At 47.2% G+C, this 26,793-nt stretch overlaps 1 protein-coding gene across 3 annotated transcripts; it reads right to left on the bottom strand.

Annotated features, from left to right (window-relative positions):
* Window positions 1–1,046: 1,046 nt before the first annotated feature.
* On the bottom strand, window positions 1,047–25,577 carry LOC132379389 (V-type proton ATPase subunit e 2-like). 3 transcript variants are annotated; one of them, XR_009507408.1, is made up of 5 exons: window positions 25,417–25,577; window positions 18,347–18,394; window positions 14,815–14,941; window positions 10,507–10,771; window positions 1,047–1,500 (listed from the first exon to the last, which is right to left on the bottom strand). XR_009507408.1 is itself a non-coding variant. In XM_059947176.1 (4 exons), the coding sequence occupies exons 1-3, from the start codon at window positions 25,518–25,520 to the stop codon at window positions 14,848–14,850; spliced, it is 246 nt and encodes an 81-aa protein (XP_059803159.1). In that variant the 5' UTR covers window positions 25,521–25,577; the 3' UTR covers window positions 1,047–1,500; window positions 14,815–14,847. The 3 variants fall into 3 exon arrangements, 1 of the variants encoding a protein (XP_059803159.1); XR_009507407.1 differs by lacking the exon at window positions 10,507–10,771 and adding an exon at window positions 2,545–2,579; XM_059947176.1 differs by lacking the exon at window positions 10,507–10,771.
* Window positions 25,578–26,793: the final 1,216 nt, after the last annotated feature.

The raw sequence follows: 26,793 nt of genomic DNA, 5'->3' as shown, positions 1-26,793 counted from the left end.
CGCGCTTTTAGATTTAGTATTGACGACGTATATTATCTGTATGTTTGCATTGATATTATTTGTGTATTTTTACCAATAAATACTGTTAAAAATAGTACCATCAGACTTCAACGGACCTCTCTATCTTTGCTGGGGAGTGACCCAGTTACGGGGTTCGTAACACTAGTTTTAGGACTTACATGAAGATCTGATCACATTTTAGGTTACATTTATGCAGAAGTAGAGAAAATTCTGCAGGGTTCACGAACTTTCTAGCACCATTGTTCCTGTCCAAATATCCTTTAAATACTATTGTACCTGCCACAACTACCTTGGCAGCCAGAAAGGAAGTGGGAAGGCGGCAGAATAAAAGCATAAGGGAAGGTGTACAAGCGAGCAGGTGATGGGTGAGACTAGGTGAGCGGGGGAGGGAGTATGAAGTCAGAGGTGATGGGTGGATGAGGTAAAGGGCTGAAGAAGAAAGAATCTGATAGGACGACAGTGGATCAACCTTTGTACAAACATTTCCTTATTCACCTTAACCCATGTCCTCTAGTTTTTAATTCTTCAATCTTGGGGTGTGGGGGGGGGGGGGGAGTGTGCATGCATCATATCTCTGCCCCTCATGGTATTATACACCTCTAAGATTATCCACTCCTCCCCCACCCCGCCAATCTCCGATGCCCCAACGTTTAAAGTCTGAGCCTAGTCTCTCCCTCTAACTCAGGCTCTCGACTTGGTAACATCCTCATCATTATCACATCGTGCACACACTCAGCTGATCTCCTCACGTTACAGCCGGTTCAGTGCTGCAAAGTGCTCCGAAATACTAAAAGGGATTGGGCTTGCAATGAGCTAGCAAGGACTCAATGGGCCAAATGACTCCTCCCGTACAGTAAAGATTCTGCTATTTGACGTAATTCCTCCTAATTAGTTGTGTCAGGAGTGCAGATACCACCTCTCTGCCTCTCTCCCTGAAACAATTAAACAGAAGCAGTGAATAAGCACAGGTGAAAGGAGATATATGAAATTTGTGGGTGTATCAGGGACATCAATAAAAAAACAAATTAAAGTTGGAACACATTTATTGCACCAGCTAAATATAGTTTACAGTATTGAATAGGTTGCTTACTTTTAACATCTTAATATTTTAATTATAAAATAAATCTTCTACAGAATTCACAGAAGTACATGATTTATTACATTAACTCACTATGCATGACACAATCAAACATTAGTGCTCTTTATAAAAAGAATTAATTGGGTAGCGTCGAGTTCTTTCAACTAAACAAGACTAGTGAGAGTTTCATCCCAGAATTCTGCGATTTCCTCTAAACTCTCAACCCCTGAATCATTGGGGTGACAGCATCCCTTTCTTCCTTGCTACGGACTTGGAATAGAGAGAAAGTGTGGAAGTTTACTCGAGACGGAGAAAGGGAAATCTGTTGCAGCACTAGGTCTGAGGGAGCGGAGAGACAACAGGAAACTCCAAACAAAAAATACACCTTCGACAGTCGGCATCTGTGGAGAGACAAGTTTACGAGTCAGTGCAAAGCCTCCCTAGCAAGGAATGAAAAACAAAGGAATGAGGGGAAAATGGGGTCATAGAAAGCTGTGACATGGGTCTCTGGGGCTGTTGGGAAAAGTGGGGAAGAGTTGGCATGAGGACCAAAAGGAAGAAAAATCTCTTCACTCGGGGGAGGGGGTGAATCTTGGTTATTAAAAAAAAGGATTCCAGGAAATGGTTGGTGCTTCTGTCTTGAGTATTTGCATGTCTGGGATCAGTGGATTGACTCGGTGCTCACACGTCTTGAGAACCTGGGGATGGGACAGCCAGCTGGAGGTAGGTCCCGGACTTTGCAAATCCATCACCTTCTCTTTCCTATCTGTCCTTTAGACCCGCTGAAAAATCCCCCATTTGCCCACTGAAGCTTTGATAGTTTACTCATGGAAACAGTCCCTACGTTGATGATGCCCAACACGTTCAACATTTCAGACTCTCTCAAGCTAACACTAAATCACCAAAAGCTTCACCTTGTGCAACTTACCTGATGCCTGCAAACCCTTGTAAATCCGAACTGGACGTTTACCCTTGTGTGATCCTTCATTAATCTGGGATATATTAACCCCCCACCACCCAGGACTTGCCCTCTTCTCATTAGCATAATCACAGAGGAGTCACAAGAGCCTCAAGCCCACATTAGGAACAGCTTCGTCCTCTCCACCATCAAATCTCTGAATTCTCCGTGAACACTATCTCACTTTTTGCCGCGCACACAGAATGCCGGAAGAACCCAGCGGGTCAGGTAGCATCTGTGGAGAGGAACAAATGGTTGATGTTTTGGGCTGAGATCCTTCAGCAGGACCGAGTCAGTCTGAAACCTCGACGGTTTATTCCTCTCCACAGATGCCTCCTGACCTACTGAGTTCCTCCAGCACTTTGTGGGGTCAGTATCCAGCTCTGCATCTCTTGTAGAACGTCTTGCTTCTACCTCGCCATGTTGTTCTCTTTTCGCACTAGCTGTTTTTTTATATTTCTTGTTGACATAAATAGCACATACTTACTTTTATAATAAATGTACTTTGAATCTGTACTGTTGCTGCAAAATAACAAATATCACATCAATTATAGCAAACCTGATTCCAAACTACGGCAATTTTACATTCATATGTCTGAGTGATTGGGCAAGAACAGAAGACGGGCGTGAGAGTATGCGTGTGTAAAGAGAACGCAAAGTGGGCTGTTGATGCTGACAGGTTAGGTGAAGAGGTAACAACATAGCAGGTGGAATATGGAATACAGGGCCATCACTCCAATGGAGAAAAACAAGCAGAATATTTATTTCAGCGGTGAGAGACCCGGTGTCTTTGTAGAAATCAGATGGTAAAGCAGCCATCACAATCACAAAGACCCCCCCCCCCTCACCCACCACAGACATTCTCTCTTTCCATCAGTCACAAGGCAGAGAGCCTGTACTGCCTGCTGCCCCCCTACTGTGGTTGATTGACTTAGACACCAAAGTTCTTTTGTTCCTTAATACTGCTGAGCCCCCCCCCCCCCCGCCCGGTAATTATTGCTGAAATAATCCTCCTCGTCTCAGTCACATTAACTTTTATGGCTGGTTTTCTTTTCACACATCAAGTCGGCCTTTCTCATGGGGAGGTGGTTTTATAGAGATGTACAAGAGGCAAAGATCAAGTTGGCAGCTAGTAACCCCAGGGTGGAAATGGTCAATGTGAGGGAGCATAACTTTTAAGAGGAAATAACTTTCCTCCAGTCCCCTTAAACACAAAGTGGTGAGTGCACGGAACACCCTGCCAGAGGTGGCCGTAGGGGCATTTAAGAAACTCTCAGATTGGTACACAGATGAGAGAAAAATGAAAGACTACGTGGGAGGGAAGAGTTAGATTGAACTTGGAGTGGATTAAAGAGCTGGCACAACATTATGGGCTGAAGGGCCTCTACTGTACTGTTCTATGTTGCATTAAAAATTTAAAGATCTCCTTTGTATGTCTTCAGCTTGCTTGCATGTTTCCCTTCCTCATTCTTGGGCATTCGCTACTGAATTTTGCAAGTCTCCCACTTGTGTTCACCACTTTTTGTTTTTTTACAACTTTAAAAGCTTTTTTACTTTGATCTTTAACTTCTCTTTTCATCGTAGCCAAGAGTGAGAGCATCTTGTCATAGATTTAGAATAGAATGAACATCAGAAAGTTTACGGGAGAACCCCAGGGAGAGGGGAAAATGTGCTGCAACAGAGATCTGAAGGAACAGAGAAGACAACAAAACTCCAAACAAATACACCCTGGGCAATGCCACTGTCAAAAAGAGATTTACTAAGTGTAAACTAATTTTGAAAAAAAAGTTTAAAGTGTTAAAAATTGTGCCTCTTAAAAGTTTTCCAAATCACACCTAGGGCAGTTTGTTTTACTTAAGTCCACGTCCCAGGTTTCAGAACACAATTATTTCAATCACACTGAGGTCACTGTTCTCAACAGGCCTCCTAATTCCCAGGTCATCAATGAGCCCTTTACATTACAGCAGATTTACAATAGACTGCTTTCGTTGGCCCAACATTGGGATCTAGAAAATTCCCTGCTTACTCTGCACTCAATTTCCACACTGTGGCTGTTAATGTGGCTTGTCCAGTTTATCCCCCTCCTTTCCTGTGTCATCATTACACACACCTTTAATTGCCAAGGGATCTCTAACCCGATACCATCAACTGTTTTGCTCCCTACAGATGCTGCCTAGTTCACTGAGCGTTTAGATTTTCTTAAATTTTAGATATCCAATATTTGTATTTATCTGCCAAAAAAAAAAGTCTAGCTTCCTGTGTTTATATCACATCTAATACCTGGAATTGGTAGCTGTTATTTTGTGGGAAGGTTTATGGGATAGGCTTTCAACTAACTGTATTGGTGGGCAGCAGTTACCAGGATTAGGGATGAATCCCTGCCGCTGTCTGTAAGGAGTCTGTTTGCTCTCACTGTGACCTTGCAGGTTTCCTCCCGCATTCCAAAGACGCATGGGTCAGTAAGCTGTGGGCACGTCATGCCGGGGCGCGGTGACACTGGGCTACCCCCAGCCGCATCCTCTGACTGCGTTGGTCACGGATGCATATTGATGCATTTCACTGACGGACGCGTGACAAATAAAACCAAACTAGATCTTGAAATTGCTGCTGTTAATGAGAGGGAGGACAGAGAGAGGGCATTTCCTCTTGTGGGAAAATCCTCAAGCTAGAGGTCACTGTTTAATAACATGGGACACTTAGTCCTCCTTAGATGGAGAGATGTTGCCCCACCCACTCATGCTCAATATTATGTCCTGTTTAGACCTTGAAAAAATTCATTACTCACTTCTCAATTCCGACATAAAATTTCCAAAGGTGTGGGGGCCTTTTCTTGAATATTTTCATAACTCCCCTTTAGATTAAGTTTATTCTTTTTAATCCTTTACTTTCAGCTTTTTTTCCTCTAAGTTTTATGGTTTCTTTTTGATGGAAATTACAGTATAGTTTGGTAGTAGGCATTATTATTTTTTTAATTTATATTTACAGTTTTGTCAGCTCAAATGCTCTGATTATTATTTTTTTACATATTGTAATGGTTGGCCTGGAGTTTCATAGTGGGAGGGAGGGAGGGGAGGATACTAACTTTATATGATTTTATTCTAGGTGCTGTTTCCTTGTTGTTACGAATTATATAATTGATATGTTTATTTTGCACTGTATTAATCTTCACTTTGTTGTTGGGTTTTTTGTTTGTAGTTGGTTTGTAGAAATGCATTAAAAATTATTAAAAGAATCACCCACTGAAGACATTTTCTTCCCCCCCCCCCCCAGAAGGTCATATCTGCAACTCTCCTCCTTAAAGGCAGTTGGAAGCAGAGTCCATGAAAATTAAGGCAGAGGTCAACAGATTTTTGGTTTGGGGAGAAAGCTCACAGTCAGCAGCAGGGAGCTGGGATTACAATCAGATCATCTGAGCTTTCAGGATGGCAGGCGATGGGCTGAGTGGCCTACTCAGCCACAGATTTCTGCAGCATGGAAACAGGCCTGTACTCACTGGAACTCAGAAGAATGTGGTCGGGGTGGGGGGGGGGGGAATCTCATTGAAACCTACTGAATGTTGAAAGGACTAGATAGGGTGGACATGAGGAGGTAGATTCCTATGGTGGGGGTATCTAGAACTAGAGGGCACAGCCTCAAAATTGAGGGGCGACCCTTTAGAACAGAGATGAGGAGGAATTTTTTTTTAAGCCAGAGAGTAGTAAATTTGTGGAAGGCTCTGCCACAGACTGCAGTCTGTCCACGGATATTTTTAAAGCGGAAGACAGTTTCCTGATCGGTCAGGGCATCAAAGGATATGGTGAGAAGGCAGGTGTATGGGGTTGAGTGGGATCTGGGATCAGCCATGATGGAATGGCGAAGCAGACTTGATGGGCAGAATGGCCTAATCCTGCTCCCATGGCTTATGGTCTTAACATGCCAGTTGGCCCATCTGCTCCATGCTGACCAAGGTGCCCCCCACTCATCCAACCTGCCCATTCAAGATAGTCCCATTTACCCATAAACCTTTCCGATCCATATACCTGCCCAAGTCGCTTTAGAAAGCTGCATTGGAAGCTCATTCCACATACACACCACCCTTTGTTTAAAAAACAGGTTGGCCTTGAAGTTCCTGTTAAATCATTCCTCCCAACTTCAAACCTGCACTCTCCAGCTCTCGATTCCCCAACACAGTGAAGTGTACATTCACCATATCTATGCTCTTTATTATTAAAGTTCATACATCACCATACACAACCCTGCGATTCATTTTCTTGTGGGCATACTCAATAAATTCACAAAATCAACGAAAGACTGCCCATCTTGGGCATTCAACCGGACTGCAGAAGACAACAAACTGTGCAAACACAAAATAAAAGAAATAATAATAATTAACAATAAACAAACACAAAGAACGTGAGATGAAGAGTCCTTGAATGTGAGTCCATTGTTTGTGGGAACATTTCAATGATGGGGCAAGTGAAGTTACCCCTTTGGTTGAAGAGCTTGGTGATTGAGGGGTAATGACTGCTCCTGAACCTGGTGGTGTGGGTCCTGAGGCTCCCGTACCTCCTTCCTGATGGCAGCATGGCCTGAATGGTGGGGGGGTCTGAGGATGGATGCTGTTTCCTGCAATGGTGTTTCATGTTCAACGGTTGGGAGTCTTGATCTGTGATGAACTGGGCCATATTCACTAATTTTTGCAGGACTTTCTGTTCAAGAGCTTCAGTGTTTCCATACCAGGCTGTGATGCAGCCTGTCAGTATACTCCCTACTGACTAGGCATCTATAGAAGTTTGTCAAAAGTTTTAGGCGTCATGCCGAAGCTCCACAAACTCCTAAGGAAGTAGAGGTACTGCCATGCTCCCTTCATAGTGGCACTCCAATGCTGAGCCCAGGAGAGGTCATCTGAAATGAGGATACAAAAGAATTTAAAGTCGCTGACCCTCTCTGCCTCTAGTCCGACGATGAGAACTGGCTCGTGGACCTCTGGTTTTCTTCTCCTCAAGTCTTCAGTCAGTTCCTTGGGGTCTTGTTGACATGGAGTGTGAGATTGTTGTTGTGACACCACTCAGCCGGATTTTCAGTCTCTTCCGTACAATGCTGATTCATCATCACCTTTGATTCGGCCAGTGACAGTGGTGTCAAGAAACTTGAATATGGCAGTGGAGCTGTGCTTAGCCAACACAGTCACAAGTGTAAAGCCAACTAAGCAGGGCAGTGCATATGTGGGCCTCTGTTCACTTCTACATGGCCTTCTTGGTTCTATGCTGTAGTTCTCTTTGTCTCCTATGACGTCTTACTCTGTTCAAACTCTCCTTATAACTTAATCTGGAGTCCTGGCAGCATCCTTGTTCCTAATTTGTATGTATGTACGTACTGAGGAGGAAAATTCTTCATCCTCGTCACATGGGGAAAATCAGCGTGATGCTTCCCCCCACCACCAAGTGGCGCTGTCGCTGCCTGCCCTAACAATGTCACAGCTCTGCCATCTGCTGGCAACTGTAATTAATGCATCGTCAAATCAAAGTATTAATCCGCAACGCACACAAAATGCTGGTGGAACGCAGCAGGCCAGGCAGCGTCTATAGGGAGAAGCGCTGTCAACATTAACAACAACGCACACAAAATGCTGGTGGAACGCAGCAGGCCAGGCAGCGTCTATAGGGAGAAGCGCCGTCAACATTAACAACAACACACACAAAATGCTGGTGGAACGCAGCAGGCCAGGCAGCATCTAGAGGGAGAAGCGCTGTCGACGTTTCGGGCCGAGACCCTTCGTCAGGACTAACCGAAATAAAAGATAGTAAGAGATTTGAAAGTAGTGGGGGGAGGGGGAAATGCAAAATGATAGGAGAAAACAGGGAGGGGGTGGGGTGAAGCTGAGAGCCAGAAAGATGATTGGCGAAAGTGATACAGAGCTGGAGAAGGGAAAGGATCATGGGACGGGAGGCCTAGGGAGAAAGAAAGGGGCAGGGGAGCACCAGAAGGAGATGGAGAACAGGCAGAGTGATGGGCAGAGAGAAAAAAAGGGGGGGAAATAATTAAATCAGGGATGGGGTAAGAAGGGGAGGAGGGGCATTAACGGAAGTTAGAGAAGTCGATGTTCATGCCATCAGGTTGGAGGCTACCCAGCCGGTATATAAGGTGTAGTTCCTCCAACCTGAGTGTGGCTTCATCTTGACAGTAGAGGAGGCCATGGATAGACATATCAGAATGGGAATGGGATGTGGAATTAAAATGTGTGGCCACTGGGAGATCCTGCTTTCTCTGGCGGACCGAGTGTAGGTGTTCTGTGAAACGGTTTCCCGCTCTGCGTCAGGTTCAGCGAAACGGTCTCTCAGTCTGCATCGGACTCTAAGATCACTGACGTTTGCAGGAAAATAAAGAAATACAGTAGTCTACAAAAAAAATCCCATAGACAAAAAAAAAACCGATGTGCAAATAAAAAATACTGAGAACTCGTGTTGCACAGAGAGCTTGACAGTGAGTCCGTAGGTCGTAGAATCAGTTCAGAGTTGTGGTGAGTGAGTCAGGAGTCTTGACAGCTGTAGGGCAGTGCCTGCTGCTGAACAGGTTTCTGTACCTCCTGCACTACAGTAACCGTGAGAACAAGGCAAGGCCTGGATGGTGGGGGCTCCTTGAGGATGGATTCTGCTTTCTTGTGGTAGCGCTCCTCATAAATACACTCAATTGCCTGGGTTGCATCCACCGCTTTGGTAGCATTTTCTGTTCCTGGGCATTAGCGTTTCCATGCCAGGCCATGACACAACCTGTCAGGATATTTACCACTGTGTATCGATAGAAGTTTGTCAAAGGTTTTGGTGGCGTGCCAAATCTACACAAATTTCTAAGCATGGAGAGGCAGTGATGTGTCTTCTTTCTGACGACATTTATGTGCAGGTGAAGGGCACAACCTCTGATAACACCAAGGAATTAAGCTACTGACTCCCTCCACTTCCAATCTGCTGATGGGGACTGGCTCGTGGACCTTCCTCCTGTGGTCAATGACCAGCTCTTCGGTTTTGCTGACATTGAGTGAGGAGATGTTGTTTCAATTTTCCTTCTATAAGCTAATTCATCAGCGTAAAGGTTTAGCGGCTCAACGATAGCGGAGGTTCCAGCTAAACTCTGTAACCCAGGCCACAGACCTCTTCGGGGAGCAGCAACACTGCACAAGGAAAGATGGCCAAGTTCGATCTCCGTTCACCTGTGCCCGGGGGTGGCGGAGTGGTGGGCGGTGTCCACACCCCACCCATCGGCAGCGCTCTCCCAGTCCGCGCGCATCATCTGCTGGAGAGAGACTGAACGCCTCTTCACTCCGATTGTGGAACGAGCTGCCAGCGGACGAGGCGGGTGTGAGGTCGATTGTAACATTCAAGAGGAGAAGTTTGGATAGGTACATGGATGGGACAAGCATGGAGATGACATGAGGCAAAAGACTAGGCTGGCGCGGACTAGACAGGCTTTAAGCCTAGTTTCTGTGCTACACTGTGCTATGATTTTATGACTTAGAAACGTGAATCGCTATTACCACTTGGAAGAGCTGTATTAAAACTAAAATTATTAAAACTACACTAACGCTTAATTGAAAATCTTCAGTTAAAAAAAATCAGAAAACATGGCAATTACTCAGGTCAGGCAGCAGCTACAGAAAGAGAAATCACGGTTTAAATGATCTGCTGAGTGTTTCAAGCATTTTCACTTGGTTTTTGTATTTCAGTATGACACTTTTTTTAAAAAAATAAAGTGGGTTCCATAGGCATGGAGTTGTTGGGCAGGGAAAGGGACTATCCACAGGTCCAGCCATCCTTAATAAAGGCAGAAATATTTTTGGTAAAGATAGACTTATTTGTCACATGTACATCGATACGATAGGGTCTTTTAAGAGACTTTTGGATAGGTACATGGAGCTTAGAAAAATCGAGGGCTATGGGTAACCCTAGTAATTTCTAAGTTTGGGACATGTTGGGCATAATTTTGTGGGCCAAAGGGCCTGTATTGTGCTGTAGGTTTTCTATGTTTCTATGAAACATGCAGTGAAATGTATCACTTACATCAAATCAACAAGGATTGTGTTGGGGGCAGCCTGTAAGAGTTACCACATTTCTGGTGACAACAGTGCAAGCCCACAACTTACTAACCCCAACCTGCAGGTCTTTAGAATGTGGGAGGAAACAGGAGCACCTGGAGAACTCCCACGTGGTCACAGGGAAAACATTTAACCCCTTATAGACAGTGGTGGAAAAATGTTACACTGCCGTGTCACCCTTACACCAGTCACGCCTCTGCTCCCTTCCTGAGGTGTCAGAAATGTAAGTTTCCTTGTCTGAGATATTGGGGCCCTGCCCTCCGCCTGTCCAGCTGGGTCACAGTTCTTACTTCTGCATTTACCCACCCCTCTCACTAATGGAAATTGCAAGGCAGATCGAGACTTTCGCCCTCAGTCTCTCCGGAAGGAACGGTTAATCACCGAAACCGCTGGGCACCACGGTTAGTACGGTGCTGTTACAGCTTGGTGTCAGAGTCCAATCGCGGTGTTCCTCTGTAAGGAGTCTCTGGGTCCTCCCTGTTGAATGCGTGGGTTTTCTCTGGGGGTCTTCTGGTTTCCCCCAACAGGCCGAAGTTGAACCAGGTACATTGATAGGCTAATTGTCCCATGATGAGGTTAAGGTTAAATCTGGTTTTTCGGGGTTTGCTGGGTGGCGTGGCTGGAAGGACCTGACCGTGCTGTATCTCTGAATAAATAAACAAAAGCAACCTTCACTTGGCGGATCCCGAACACGAAAGCTGAAAGGGAAAGCTTCCAGCTGGCTGTTGGGCAAGTCCCCGGCTGGTCAGAGACTCACAGGCAGGCCCTTCGGCCCAGTGGCAACCAGGATACACCATCTGAGCCAGCCTCCCATACCCCTTTAAACCAGGGAGTCCCAACCATTAATCCAGGGGTCTGCGGACCCCAGGTGGGGAACCCTCTACTCCAAACCTTTCCTATCCATGAACCTGCCCAGGTATCTTCTAAATGCTGTTATTGTATCCCCAGCAACCATTTCTCCCGGCAGCTCATTCCCTACACACACCGACCCCACATGAAGAAGTTGTCTCCCGGTTCCCTTTTTCTTTTAAACCTCACCCCTCTCACTTTAAACCCGTGCCCTCCAGTTCTCCATTTCCCAAAAAGACTTTGTACTTTCAGCCCGCTGATGCCCCTCAAGAGGGCACTGTACCAGGTATAGTGGGGCAACATTACAAGGGGGGGGGGGGAAATACCTGCTGTTCACTCACAGGGCTCCTTGGGAGGGGCGGGGGGGGGGGGAAATATCCCTCCTAATGTTCCAGATCTAAAACTCTCCTGTTCTCGTTTAAAGGAATCAATCCACTCGCAGGGTAAGAGTACATTTGCCCAGTTTAAACTTCACAACTGTCAAGCACACCACCTGGATCAGATCGATTCATCACATGGAAACGTGCCGTGAAAGGTATCGGCTGCATTAGCAATCACAATCCGAGGGATGTGCTGCGGCAGCCCGCAAGGGTCGCCACATATCCCTGCGCCAACACGGCGTGCACGCGATGCTTGGCAGAACGACGTAAGCAACAGCAAAGCCTCCCTCGCACAGTCAGCCCTCCAACTCCAGCACAGGGACACTGGGCGTCAAGCAATCAGAACCTGGCAGACCCAGCACCCTCACCCTCAGACCAACACCGGCCTTTGGCACAGAAGTGATTTCTTGGACTGTCCTGTAGGAGGGAGAGGTGGAGAGGCTTGACTGAGAGTTTCAGAGTCTGGGCACCAGCCCAACTAAACATTCAACTTGTTCCTTTCCCAGATCTTGCAAAATTTCAATGATTCAGGGGTTAAAATAAGAAGCCATATCAGTAAAATAATAGACCGATGTAAAGGGGCATTAAATATCCTTGGGCGTTTATGAGGGTGCTTCACAAAAATCTATTGACCATTTAGATTTGCTTAATTAGATCTGTATTTGATCAGCTTCATCTTAAAATTGAAAGTGTTCGGATGTGATACGAGCTCAGGCTTTAAGATTGTGTTGTGTTGCAGTAAGGTCGTCTCCTGTTTCAGCTTTACTGTTTGAAATGACACAATTACCCTGCGAGTTGTGGAGGCTGAGGTTGTTGTTAACATAGTGGGTTAATTTGAGGGGGCAGAGGCATGATCACCCTGTTGGAAGACTGTTGGGAACATCACAAGAAGAGAGTGTTCAGTTTTGGGTGGCTGGGTTCCTATCACGCTAGGAATATGGGTTTCAAACCACAAACCAAAGGGTTTTGGCACGGAACGAGGACTGTACCTCCCCCCCACCCACATAGATGCTGCCTGGCCTGCTGAGTTCCTCCAGCATCTTGTATGTGTTGCTAGGAATATGGGTTTGCTGGATTATGCAATATGGCCCACTGTAGCTTCTTCAGTAACCCCACCTTGCACTTTTATACCCCCCCCCCCCAAGAGTTCAGTTGATTTTAGGTTTCATGATTTGATGAAATCCAAGGATTGTGATCTGCCTGAGAGTCTGGTGGTTCAGGAAGATTATTGTGATATGTTGACCATTTTTACTACTGGATCAAAAGATAAATTAATAGGGAATACTACTGGATCAAAAGATAAACAGGGAATGCGGCTCTTTTTGTGCCTGAATTGCAGGTAACAATAAAGAAATGTCTTGCTATCAGTATATACTGCAGAACTGGTTGCCATCATTTTGGGGGGGCATCTGACCTTGCAAAGTTGTCATTTGTTCGGGTTCTTTCTCGGTTTTGACCCGTCATAAAACAGGCCATTCTAACAGTAGGTCAGATTTACTGCTGGAAGCTCTTCCAAACTTACTTCATATTCAAAGTATTTGCCTTCATGTCTGCTTCTTGTGGGTTCCTGCACATAGAGGTGTTGAAGGGGAATGAGCAGTTCGACTGTTCGGCCGAAAAAGCTGTTAGAAGTTCATCTGCGGATATAGACCTTCCACTTTAGCAAATTAGAAGCTAAGGGGTTGAGGGGCTAAGACTTAGGGGATTATGTCAAGTCTTGTGGGATAACGGGCATGAGGGGAGGTACCTTCACAGAATACATGAAACTGTTGGACTGATGGGAGAAGGGGGTAAAACAAGAGGGAAGGAATTAGATTGACTCGACCCAGAAATGGGCAAACTATGCTCAATTATTCCTTGTACCTTTTTGGAAAACATCAGTCTGGAGTGTGTGGGTGTTGTCATCATTATGAAACAGTTGAACGCATCCTTTTACAATGTGAAGCATACAAAGCTGAAAGAAAGCAGATGCAGGCTGGGGGCTGATAGCTTTCATTTAAAACCTTGACTAAGAAGTGACTAATTTAATTCACAATATTGCCTTTCCTCATTTACAATCTATAGGGCTTTTACGGGGTAATTTAGTTTTCATTCAATAAAGAACTAGTGGGGGGGGGGGGGTTTATTTCCCAATTCTTTACACCACACTCCAGTCCAGTTGGTGGTGCTAACGCACGTTTAAGTTGCCCTGCCAACCACCATTAAAAGTAGGTAGAGGAAGAAATTAAGAAAACCGTGGAGTGAGTTACAAGATGGGATTGAATCCAAGCGTTCATGGGGTTTATATATAGAATAACAGATCCCTGGGACTGGGTTACAGGCTGGGATCTAATTCAGGGGGTTTATATATAGAACAACAGATCCCTGGGACTGGGTTACAGGCTGGGATCTAATTCAGGGTGTTTATATATAGAATAACAGATCCCTGGGACTGGGTTATAGGCTGGGATCTAATTCAGGGGGTTTATAAATGGAATAACAGATCCCTGGGACTGGGTTACAGTCTGGGATCTAATTCAGGGTGTTTATATATAGAATAACAGATCCCTGGGACTGGGTTACAGGCTGGGATCAAATTCGGGGTGTTTATATATAGAAAAACAGATCCCTGGGACTGGGTTACAGGTTGGGATCGAATTCAGGGTGTTTATATATAGAATAACAGATCCCTGGGACTGGGTTACAGGCTGGGATCTAATTCAGGGGGTTTATATATAGAATAACACATCCCTGGGACTGGGTTACAGGCTGGGATCGAATTCAGGGGGTTTATATATAGAACAACAGATCCCTGGGACTGGGTTACAGTCTGGGATCTAATTCAGGGTGTTTATATATAGAATAACAGATCCCTGGGACTGGGTTACAGGCTGGGATCTAATTCAGGGGGTTTATAAATGAAACAACAGATCCCTGGGACTGGGTTACAAACTGGGAACTAATCCAGAGGTTCAAGGGTGGGGGGGGGAAGGAAGGGAGTAGGGTTATCTACGATATGAACAGGGAACGTGAGATGGAGCAGCAGGCCCAATATCTGGCCGGCTCCTCTTGCCCAAGTCTAGGAAAACTTCTGTCTTGAGGGGATGGAAGAAAAATGGCACCTGAAGCAAATCGTGGGGGCATCAAGGCTGAGTTTCCTTCCTCCTTCTTCCCCCACCCCATGAAGAGTTACAGCATCTCCTCTTCACACAGAGGGCTCCTCAGGGGCACGGGTACACAAGTCCAATTCAAACTTTAAACTGACAACCATGATAACTGAATACCTGGATTGGGTTCCAACCTGTAACCCAATCCCAGTGATCAGCCATTCTATATATAAACCTGCGTACTCCGGCACTGGATCTCAGCCTGTGACTCACTCTTGGCAATCTCTTATTCTACATGTAACCCCACCCCCTCACTCTTCGCTGAGGCCCTCCCTCCCCTCCCACCCCATCCTTCACCATTACACTGCGGGTACCTCGTCACCAATGGCTCCAGCATCGTCTTGTCCTCATTCCCAGAAGTAGCGGAGGTACCAGAGGGTTTCATTTCTGAGCTGGGGTCCAAAGAGAGGGTTCATCTGAGCCAGCAGAGCGATGAGCCAGCTATGGAGAGAAGAGATTTACCCATTTATACGGCCCTGTAACAGGCCATTCTGGCTCAGTGAGCCCACACCACCCAATCACTCCCACGTGACCGATTAACATACTCCCCTGTATGCCTTTGGGAATGTGGGAGGAAACCGGAGCACGAGGGGGAAACCCACGCAGTCATGGGGAGAACGTGCAAGCTCCTTAGACAGCAATGAAACTGAACCCGGGTCACTGGCGCTGTAATAATGTTACACTAACCGCTATGCTACCCTGTCACCCCAAGTGGACTCCCTCCCTCCTGCCATCCGGGAAAAAGGCACCGAAGCATTCGGGCTCTCACGACCAGACTGTGTAACAGTTTCTTCCCTCAAGCCATCAGACTCCTCAATACCCAGAGCCTGGGCTGACACCAACTTACTGTCCTATTGTCTTGTTTATTATTTATTGTAATGCCTGCACTGTTTTATGCACTTTATGCAGTCCTGGATAGAGCTGTAGTCTAGTGTAGTTTTTTTTTCTGTGTTGTTTTTACATAGTTCAGTGTAGTTTTTGTACCGTTTCATGTAACACCATGGTCCTGAAAAACATTGTCTCGTTTTTACTGTGTACTGTACCAGCAGTTATGGTCGAAATGACACTAAAAAGTGACTAGACTAAAGCGGAGGTTCTTGAAGAGCCAGGACATCAAAGGCGAGAGGGGGGAGAACGGGATTGAGGGGGAGAGGGGGAGAATGGGATTGAGGGGGAGAATGGGATTGAGGGGGGAGAATGGGATTGAGGGGGAGAATGGGATTGAGGGGGAGGGGTATTGAGGGGGAGGGGTATTGAGGGGGAGGGGTATTGAGGGGGGAGGGGTATTGAGGGGGGGATAAAGGGGGGATAAAGGGGGGATAAAGGGGGGATAAAGGGGGGATAAAGGGGGGATAAAGGGGGGATAAAGGGGGGATAAAGGGGGGATAAAGGGGGGATTAAGGGGGATTGAGGGGCAGGGGGGATTGAGGGGCAGGGGGGATTGAGGGGCAGGGGGGATTGAGGGGCAGGGGGGATTGAGGGGCAGGGGGGATTGAGGGGCAGGGGGGATTGAGGGGCAGGGGGGATTGAGGGGGGATTAAGGGGAGGGGGATTAGGGGGAGGGGGATTAGGGGAGGGGGATTAAGGGGAGGGGGATTAAGGGGAGGGGGATTAAGGGGAGGGGGATTAAGGGGAGGGGGATTAAGGGGAGGGGGATTAAGGGGAGGGGGATTAAGGGGGGATAAAGGGGGATAGAGGGGGGATTAGGGGGAGGGGGATTGGGGGGGGGATTAAGGGGGAGGGGGGATTAAGGGGGAGGGGGGCTTAAGGGGGAGGGGGGCTTAAGGGGGAGGGGGGCTTAAGGGGGAGGGGGGCTTAAGGGGGAGGGGGGCTTAAGGGGGAGGGGGGCTTAAGGGGGAGGGGGGCTTAAGGGGGAGGGGGGATTAAGGGGGAGGGGGGATTAAGGGGGAGGGGGGATTAAGGGGGAGGGGGGATTAAGGGGGAGGGGGGATTAAGGGGGAGGGGGGATTAAGGGGGAGGGGGGATTAAGGGGGAGGGGGGGATTAAGGGGGAGGGGGAGAACGGGATTGAGGGGGATATGACAGAATGGCGGAGCAGACACAATGGGCCAAATGGCCGAATCCTGATCCCATGTCTCGTGGTCTAATCTAACCAGGTGTCTGCAACAGATTGCCAATGTTCCGAAACAAGGAAAAAAAACTCAACGAGACCCCATGTTCAGACACATTCTCTAGTCATGCAGATTGTAGTATGTTAAATTACATTGCTTTCTGATCGGCTGCATCACTCTCTGGTATGGTGGTGGTGGTGGGGGGGGGGGGGGAAGCCACTGCAAAGGATCGAAGAAAGCTGCACAGTGTTGTAAACTTAGTCAACTCCATCACGGGTACCAGCCTCCGTAGTATCTTCAAGGAGCAATGCCTCAAAAAGGCGGCATCCATCATTAAGGACCCCCGTCACCCAGAACATGCCCTTTTCTCATTGTTACCATTGGGAAGGAGGTACAGAACCCTGAAGGCACACACTCAATGATTCAGGAACAGCTTCTTCCCCTCTGCCATCCGATTTCAGAATGGACGTTGAACTCACGAACACTACCTCACTACTTTTTAAATTTCTATTTTAGTGTTACTTATTTGATGTAACTATTTTATATAGTTACTACAATTCAGTTTTTTTCCTATATTATCATATATTGCAATGTATAGCTGCCGCAATGTTAACAAATTTCACAACGTATGCCGATGATATTAAACCTGATTCTTTATTCTAAATTAGGCCCAATCGGGAGTGATAATCAGCACAAGGACGAAACCAGACAACTACAGCAGAACTACAGGTGAAGATTGCAGTTATACTGCCACAGCATAAAGGAGTCTAGCTCAGTTGTGAGAGCCAACCAAAATCAGGTGATGAGTAGACCTTCAGCTTCCTGTCACGTGCCTAGCTTTCAGTCTCTCCCTCTCTCCACAGACGCTGACTGACCTGCTGAGTATTCCCAGTTTGAATAAACACAAGAGATTCTGCGGATGTCTTTCTTTTCCAATCTTCTTATTAATATCAAAATGACTTTATATCATGTGATTTGACCCCTTTCCAAACCTGTTCTCTTGTGTTAATACATGCAGGGAGGTTCGGAGTCGATGACACTAATGGTCCTTTTTTTAAAAAAAATGTTATAAACAGCCCATGTTCTTTTCTTTTCTTATTTTTTTTTTGGTTAGTATTATTTAGATCAGTTTTGTTTGAGGGTATATTTTCTTTTTGGATATGTTAATCCCTTTTTATGTATTCTACATTTGTACTCAAACATTTTTAGGAGGTTTGTTAACTTTGTATTAACTGAATATATAATTATATGTATCCATTAACAATGTAATCCCAACAATTGTGTAGCAATCATATGTTATGTCCATTATCTTGATTCTGTGGTTGTCAGAAATCCAGGGTCACGCACACAAAATGCTGGGGGGGCTGTCAGCAATCCAGGCAGCATTGATGGAGAGGAATAAATGGTCAGTTGTTTTGAATTGGGACCAGGACTGAAGACTGTTTATTGCTCTTCATAAATGCTCTGCAGACCAGCTGAGTTCCTCCAGCGTTCTGTGTGTGTGTTTCAGCTATGCTGGATCTCAAGCATCTGCAGTATTTTATTTACCCAATTTCCTGTCCATCTGCTCTTTGCCCACCATCTGAACATCAAACCCCGAATTTTAATCCCAATATCTCAAATCCAATCCATCACGTCCAAGCTGACAGTTTCAGTAACTTCATCTTCTGGGTTTGTCCAAACCTCGAGAAGAGGGGACCCCGCCAGCACACACACCCAAGGGGCACGCCAGCCAACCCCTCTGAGCCAGGGCTTAGGATGCACAGTGTACTTACAAGAGGTAGCAGCAGACAGCTGTGGTCACGATCATGGTTATGATGACTCTGCAGAACAAAGGCAAGAAAGGATCAGAGCACAATCAGTGAAAGCGCCCAGTGGCAGCACTCGCCCATCCCCACTGACAACAGGACACCAACGCCCCTGGAACGCAGTACAGGCCCTTTAGCCCGTAGTGTCTGTGCTGTACACAATGGCAAATCAATCTAAATCCCTTCTGTCTGCAGACAATCCATATGCCTGCACACTTGTGTCCAACACCTGTCCACCACCATCCCTGTCAGACTGTTCAAACATCCCTTTTTGAACTTTACCCTGGTCACCTGAAATGCATGTCCACTAGCATTTGATATTTCTGCCCTGGGGAAAAAAATTCTGGATGTTAAAAAAATTAATTGAACCATAGAGCACAAGCTTTTCAGCCCACGATATTTTGCTGACCGTTTAAGATCCTCCATGATCAATCAAATCCTTCCCTCCTACACAGCCCATAACCCTTCAGAACAACACACACAAAAAGCTGGAGGAACTCAGCAGGTCAGGCAGCATCTATGGAGGGGAATAAGCAGATGATGTTTCAGCCAGGGATCATTCATCAGGACTGATGAAGCTTTCTCCATTTTATAAATGAATACTTAGCCTCCCCATTTTTCTTTCAACTGCGTGCCCAAGTCCTGAAGAAGGGTCTCGGCCCGAAACAACTGTTTATTCTTAACCAAAGGTGCTACCTGACCCGAGTCACTCCAGTGTTTTGTGTGTGTTGCTCTTTTAAACATCCAATCTTTGTCCCCAGTCTACACTAATCCCACTCACCAGTGTTAGGAATGCATCCTCCTGTCTTGTTCCATTGGTGCTGACAAATCAAACAGGGAGCAGGAAGATTCCTTGTGCAGGAAGAACGTTGGAATGTGGGGCATCACCAGACCTGTGCCCAAAGCCTCTGCCACCATCACCTTGACAGCGGGGAACAGCAGTGCCACAAACGCTCTGGGTGTGAAAGCCACGCTTGCCTCAGCGACAGGCATCACAGAAACACAACTAGGAATGTTTTTCCAGAGCAGTTCAGGATTGTGGGAACAGCACTAGATGGTAACATTGCTTTCCCACGTCTGCAACACACTGAGCTCCCTCAGAGATGCTGGATTAGGGTCCAGACTGCTGTGTTTCTGCTTGCTCCCATTTCCATAACCACGTGTACATCTGTAAACCTTTGCAGTCTGTAGTTCCTTTGTCGGCAGAGAAGACGCATGGCTCAGCACCTGTTCACAGGTTTCCTCATCTGAACTGGTCCAGGCTGGTTTGAAGTACAAATGTGGAGAATTGCTCAGCTTTCTTGTTATGTTACATCACTTCCTTGCCTTGTTTGCTGGTGTAGGTTACTACAGTGCAGAAACAGGTCCGTCTAGTCCACGCCAAACTTTTCCTGCCTAGTCCCATTGAGCTACACTTGGAGTATAGCCCTCTGCACCCCACCCACACAACAGGAACTTGTCCAAACCTCTCCTAAACACTGCCATCAAAACTGCTGGCAGCTTGTTCCACACCTCAGTGAAGATACCCCTCAGGCTCCCCTTAAACATTTCACCTTTCACTCTTAATCTATGACCTCTAGTTCTAGTATTAACCAAACTCAAAAGAAAAAGCCTGCCATCCATTTACCCCCCATTTACCCTTCATAATTTTGCTAGCTCTCTCAAATCTCACCTCATTCTCCCATGCTTCAGGAAATATAGCCTTAACCTACTCAAACTTTCCCTGTAGGTCGGGTGCTCAGGTACGGCAACATCCTTGAACATTTTCTCTGTAGTCTTTCAATCTTACAGATATCTTCCTTGCGGATGACCAGAATGGCACGTAATACTGCAAATTTGGCCTCATCAACACGCACAAAACGCTGGGGGAACTCAGCGGGTAAGGCAGCATCTCATCATGCTGTCTGGACCCTGTCTGACCTGCACGACGATGAGCATCTTATGAAACCGCTGTGACCACAAGGTTTTCACCTCATTCTTGACTTCTGAAGAACCTTCTGGGCAACACCACCTCCGGATCTAACCCAAGTGATGGAGCCCCACAACTCGGCACGAAGCCCAATTCCCTGTGTTGAACTGAGGGAGTGCTCCACAGACAAATGAGGCTGTAGTTTCATCTGTCCATTCAGGTAGACAGCAAGGAAGATCTTGGGTGAACTTCGAGGAATGGCAGGAGTGCTTCAAGTCCTGGCAAATATCAATTTGTCTATCAACATCACGAGGAATATTTTTAGACAGTTTGTCATTAGTGGGGGTCTAATGTGTATAATAGCTAAAGCAGAGACAGGGTACTTTATCGAATGTGACTGTAATGTCAAAACAAAGTAAATTTATATCAGAGTATGTGTTAGTAGACACATTTTATTTCTGGCATTCACAGGACAATAGAGATATGTAATAGATTTAATAATAAGCTATACATAAACAAAGACTGATAAACAACTAGTGCTTTAACAACAACCAATTGTGCTCACGACAGCCAATTTCACAAATTAAAAAATGCTCGGAATGTGAACTTTAAAGTCCTTTGAAGCGAGTCTGTAGATTGTGAAATGAACAAGACCACATCAACTCTGGTCAGATTAACAGTGCAATCATCTGATAAATGAGGGGATTGTTCTACTGGGTGCTAGTACAGACTCTTGGGGCTGAATGGCCAGCTTTATGCCACGATGGTGCTATAATTCTTCCTCTTGGAGCTCCAAGCCTAGTGACATCGAACTCTGATCTGTCACCCACACTTGTCTTAGAAATCCCTTGGTGTTTCTGGGACAGTCGGTCACCTGCTGGCCACTGTGAATCGGGTGGAATATTTCACGCCGTTCCCCTCCTGCTCAGGGAGTCCAAACAGAAACACAAGAAACTGGAGGAGCTGAGCATGTCAGACAGCACCCATGGAGAGAAGCGGGACAGTTGATGTTTATGTCAAGACCCTTCATTTGGGCTGGAGACAGCCAGTACAGAGGTAGGTAGGGGTTGGGGGTGGGGGGGAGAAAGAGAAGAAGGGCTGGAGCTAGAGCTGGTTGTAGATAGTTAAAATCCAGATGATGGAGCTGATTGACAGGTATATCCACCTATCAGCTCCACCTTTTATGTTGGCTTTTAAGTTTCATTCCACATGAAAGATCTCAACCCAAAACAGATGCTGCCTGACCCGACGAGTTCCACCAGTGTTTTCTGTTGCTGCGGATTCCCAGCATCTCCCAGTAAAAGCAGAAACACCGTCGTTCAGTCAGTCATGATCTTTTGGGGGGGGGGGGGGTGTTAAAGTTAAAGAAAATTTACTCTTCAACAGGAGGAACTTCAATGAGGACTTTGCTCTCTGCAAATCTCCAGAATCGGAGAGGGCTTGGACACAGAGTGTCATGCTAACAAGAGTCAGTCATCAATAAGATGACTTCATCAAACAATTTCAAAGGTAAAAATTACCAACCATAAACTAGTAAATTAATGATCAACATCTTCCTTCAACTGGACCAGAATTTTTATACACAACCTTTGGAACAGCAAAATGTCCGAGTCATAGAACATTACATCACAGAAACAGACCCTTCATGCCATCCTTAGTCTGCTAGTCCAATCAACACACACCTGGACCATATCTCTCCATACCCCTCCCATCCATGTACCTATCCAAACCTTTATGTTGTAAAAAAAACTTGCTAGTTCCACTTCTGCTGGGAGCTTGTTCCACACTTGCACAGCCCTCTGAGTTAAGACGTTCCTTCTCAGGTCCCTCTCAAATATTTCAGTTTTCACCCTTAACCAACTTCATTCTTTGCATCTGAAAGAATATGCTGCAATTGTCACTGACTTCATCGAGACCTGTGTGGATGAGCACGTCTCCAAGAACACACCAGATATCCCAAACTAGAAGTCATGGATGAGCTCAGATTCCCAGTCTGCTGGGGGATAGATCCCAGATGAAGGATCTTCGTTGCTGTCCGAAACACCAGTGGAATAACAGACAGTGAGGGCCAGATCTGTGACATTCAAGTTTGGTGATCCAGAACTCTACCAAGAAATCAAGGTACGACCAATGAAAGGCCATCTTGATAGTGAAAAAGCAATTCCAAGTGAAGTTAGGGGTGGAATCAGACACACACATCAGCTCTGGCAGGGTTTGTTGGTCATTATTTCTTGAGAGGCAAAACCTAACATCATGAATGGACGTGATTCTTCACTCTCTGATGAACGCTTTGAAAGCGAGAATGAAACTACACCTGTATGAATCCCTGCAACATTTGGCAACCCTGTGATATCTGTCTCAGAGACCACGAGCAAAACATCCTGCAAGGTGTCAGGGCCTGATGTTCACCTGGTAGGGCATTGGAAACCTTTCCAAACATTGGGGGAGCGTTCAACGACATCTTCAATCTAACGCTGCTGCAGTTGGAGTTCCCAACTGCTTCGAAAAGGGCATCAATCAAGAGCAGGGTGAGCTGCCTCAATGACCATCACACATCTACAGTGATGAAGTAAAAACACAAAATGCTGGCAGAACTCAGCAGGCCAGACAGCATCTATGGGAGGAGGTAGTGACGACGTTTCGGGCCGAAACCCTTCATCACCCGTCGTCACTACCTCCTCCCATAGATGCTGTCTGGCCTGCTGAGTTCTGCCAGCATTTTGTGTTTTTATTTATTTCCAGCACCTGCAGATTCACTTGTGTTACAGTGATGAAGTGCTTTGTGTGGCTAGAGTCGACTCCTGCCTAGGAAAGAACCTGAACTCACTGCAAGTTGCCTACATTGTCCCATCAGCACTAATCAATTAGCTTCAAAAACTAGGGGTCAGCACCTCCCTCTGAAACTGGATCCTTGAACTTCTTCATCGAGAGGCCACAGTCAGTGCAGATTGGAAACAGCATCTCCTCTTCACTGACAATCAACAAGTATATGTACTTAGCCCTCTGCTTCACTCTCTCTACACCCATGTATGTGTGTTTCGGCACAGCGCCAGCAGGACCTATAAAATGGCCGATAACGCACCTGTTGTCCGCACAATCTCAGAAAGTTAGGAGGTGGCGTTCAGGAGTGAAATACATCATCTGGTTGAGTGCTGTTGCAACGGCAACCTTGCACTCTGTCAGTAACACCAAGGAACAGATCACAGGGGAAGTCAAGGGAACACCTAGTAGTCCTCATCGACAGCAGTGGTAAGGGCGAGTTCTTTAGAGTGTCAATACCTCTGAAGGTCTGTCCTGGGCTCGACATGTCAATGCAATTGAAAAGAAGCAATGCCAGCGGCTGTGTGTCACTGGGAGTTTGAAAAGATTTGGTACGTCACAAATTTCTACACGTGCACCGTGGAGAGCACTCTTACTGGATGCATCACGCTCTAACGTGGAGGCGCCAATGCACGGGATGGGAAAAAGCTGCAGAGGGTTCTAGAGTCAGACAGCTCCATCGTGGGCACCATCGGGGACAACTTCAAAAAGGTGATACCTCAAGAAGGCAGCATCGATCATGAAGGGCCCAGGACACTGTCCACAAGGCAATGGCAGTATTTTGTATGGAGGTGGCCTGCAAAGAGCAACCATGGTTAAAGGACCACAATCACTCACATCACACAAGATGCCACTTAATGATGTGGACGACCACTCACCCAGGACATGCCCTCTCTTACTACAGGAGCACGAAGATACTCAACATTTGAGTATCTACCTTTAATGAACCCATGACCATCACCTCACCATTTCCCCTCTCTCTTTTGCATTCACTTATTCAATTTATACATATAGTTCTCATTATAATTCACAGTACGTCTTATATATCACACGGCACTGCTTGCTGCAAAACAACAAATTTCACAACACATGCCAATGGTAGTGAGCCTGATTGTTTTTCCAGGTGACGGTCTGTACAGACACCCCCACTCCCCCTCACTGGGCAGGGATACCACAAATTCCCACTTCTCCTTATAGTACAGGGCTGCTTCCTCTTGTTGGAAGGGGTGGGGGATGAAAAACAAAGTCTCACCCTTCAACCCAAATATGCCCCCTTGTTCATTAATCACCTTTCCCCATTCACTGCCTCAGTCATCCCCCCTTACTCATCTTTCCAAATCCCTGCCTCTCCCCTCCCCTCAAACCCAGCACCCTCTCCCCTCCCCCTCCACCCCGACCCCAGCACCCTCTCCCTTCCCCCACCCCAGGACTCTCTTCCCTCCCCCTCCACCCCAACCCCAGCACCCTCTCCCCTCCCCTCCACTCCATCCTGACCCCAGCATCCTCTCCCCTCCCCACCACCCCGACCCCAGCATCCTCTCCTTTCCCCTCCCCTCCATTCTGACCCCAGCATCTCTCCCCTCCCCACCATCCCGACCCCAGCATCCTCTCCCCTCCCCACCACCCCGACCCCAGCATCCTCTCCTTTCCCCTCCCCTCCATTCTGACCCCAGCATCTCTCCCCTCCCCACCATCCCGACCCCAGCATCCTCTCCCCTCCCCACCACCCCGACCCCAGCATCCTCTCCTTTCCCCTCCCCTCCATTCTGACCCCAGCATCTCTCCCCTCCCCACCATCCCGACCCCAGCATCCTCTCCTCTCCCCTCCATCCTGACCCCAGCATCCTCTCCCCTCCCCACCATCCTGACCCCAGCACCCTCTCCCCTCCCCACCATCCTGACCCCAGCATCTCTCCCCACCATCCGGACCCCAGCATCCTCTCCCCTCCCCACCATCCCGACCCCAGCATCCTCTCCCCACCATCCGGACCCCAGCATCCTCTCCCCTCCCCTCCACCCTGACCCCAGCATCCTCTCCCCTCCCCTCCACCCTGACCCCAGCATCCTCTCCCCTCCCCTCCACCCTGACCCCAGCATCCTCTCCCCTCCCCTCCACCCTGACCCCAGCATCCTCTCCCCTCCCCACCATCCTGACCCCAGCACCCTCTCCCCTCCCCACCATCCTGACCCCAGCATCTCTCCCCTCCCCTCCACCCTGACCCCAGCATCCTCTCCCCTCCCCTCCACCCTGACCCCAGCATCCTCTCCCCTCCCCTCCACCCTGACCCCAGCATCCCATCCAACGTACCCTCTGTTCGGGCCCTTGGGCACGAACCAGGGCAGGACGCAGCCGACCAGCCCCCACAGAACGGTGAAACAAATGACAGGGACCGTCACCGAGTGTCCACCCATCTCGTCCTCTCCGATCAACCAGCGGCTCCCGAGTCCCCGACCTACCTGTCACATGACACACACTCGCCCCGCCCCCACTCCTCTCTATAGGTGGGTGATAAACACAGTCTCTGCCCATTGGTCCGTGTGGACATAATCAACACTCAGTTGGTTGCCTTGTTTGTCAATCATTGTTAATCCCAAGTATGATTGGCTCTTTATTTATCATAGGTTTATTCCCCTTGCCTCTAGAGATTCCCGATAGACTCTTTTTGCCTCAAATGGGACTTGTTACAATAATATGAACATGACATATTATACCAAATAATTGTTCTGTGGCTGTATCAGGTACTAATTATTGGAGAGGTTATTTTTGGTTATTGGAGAGGTGGTTCTGTGACAAGCTGCTCGCTAGTTATTGGTTTATTATGCCAAGCTGCTGAGACCTGATTGGTGGAGGTAGGTGCCACTCAGCATCTGAGCGGGCTAACAGTCTGGGGTAGGCAACAGTGAGGCAGATCAATAACGTTAGTGGTATCGGATTCTGACCCTGAACTAGAACCAGTACCAGTCCGGGAGTGGCTCCGCTCACAGACTGGTGCAAGACCAAGAATAAAATAAAGAACTAAAATTTAGCTTGAGCAACACAGATACACAATGAGCTCAGCATCCGCCAAAAACGGGGTAAACCAGTGGTCAGAGCTAATATCACCTCTCGTTCTCTCTTCTTCTATTCTCCACTCTGGCCTCTCACCTCTTCTCCTCGCCTGCCTATCACTACCCTGGTGCTCCCATGGTCCATTCTCCTCTCCTACCAGGTTCATGGTTCTCCGTTTCCCATCTGCCCGGCGTCACCTCACCTTCTAGCTTGTCCTCCTCCACCTTGTTATTTTGGCGTCTTCCCCCTCCCGTCTCAGGCTCGAGGGAAGGTGTCGCCCGAAACGTCGACTTATTTATCCATTATCCATTTATTTCCATAGATGATGCCTGACCTGCAGAGTTCCCTCAGCATTTTTTTCCAGAATTGCAGAAGGCAGAATCAGTCTTTTCTTCAGGGTAGGGGAGACTAAAAGTAGGTTTAAGGTGAGAGAGGGGACCTGAGGGGCACTTTCTTCACGCAGAGGGCAGTGGGGGCATGAGACAAGCTGCCAGATGAAGTGGTTGAGGCAGGTACATTAATAACACTTAAAGTGCACTTGGTCAGATACATGGGTAGGAAAAATTCGAGGGACACAGGTCATCAGCGAAACGGGACTAGCTCAAGTCGTGATGCAACGTTTTGATGGGAAACATC

The sequence above is a fragment of the Hypanus sabinus genome, chromosome 22, assembly GCF_030144855.1.
Source record: "Hypanus sabinus isolate sHypSab1 chromosome 22, sHypSab1.hap1, whole genome shotgun sequence".
NCBI lineage: Eukaryota > Metazoa > Chordata > Chondrichthyes > Myliobatiformes > Dasyatidae > Hypanus > Hypanus sabinus.
Note: the sequence above shows the minus strand (reverse complement) of the source record. Positions and strands in the feature narration are given on the sequence as shown.

Excerpts from the sequence above, each read along its gene's own strand:
- LOC132379389 (XM_059947176.1), bottom strand. The coding sequence starts at position 25,520 with ATGGGTGGACACTCGGTGACGGTCCCTGTCATTTGTTTCACCGTTCTG. Across the intron at positions 18,395-25,416 it reads CCCAAGGGCCCGAACAGAGG|AGTCATCATAACCATGATCG; the intron begins GTACGTTGGATG and ends TTTGTTCTGCAG. Across the intron at positions 14,942-18,346 it reads GCTGTCTGCTGCTACCTCTT|CTGGCTCATCGCTCTGCTGG; the intron begins GTAAGTACACTG and ends TTCTCTCCATAG.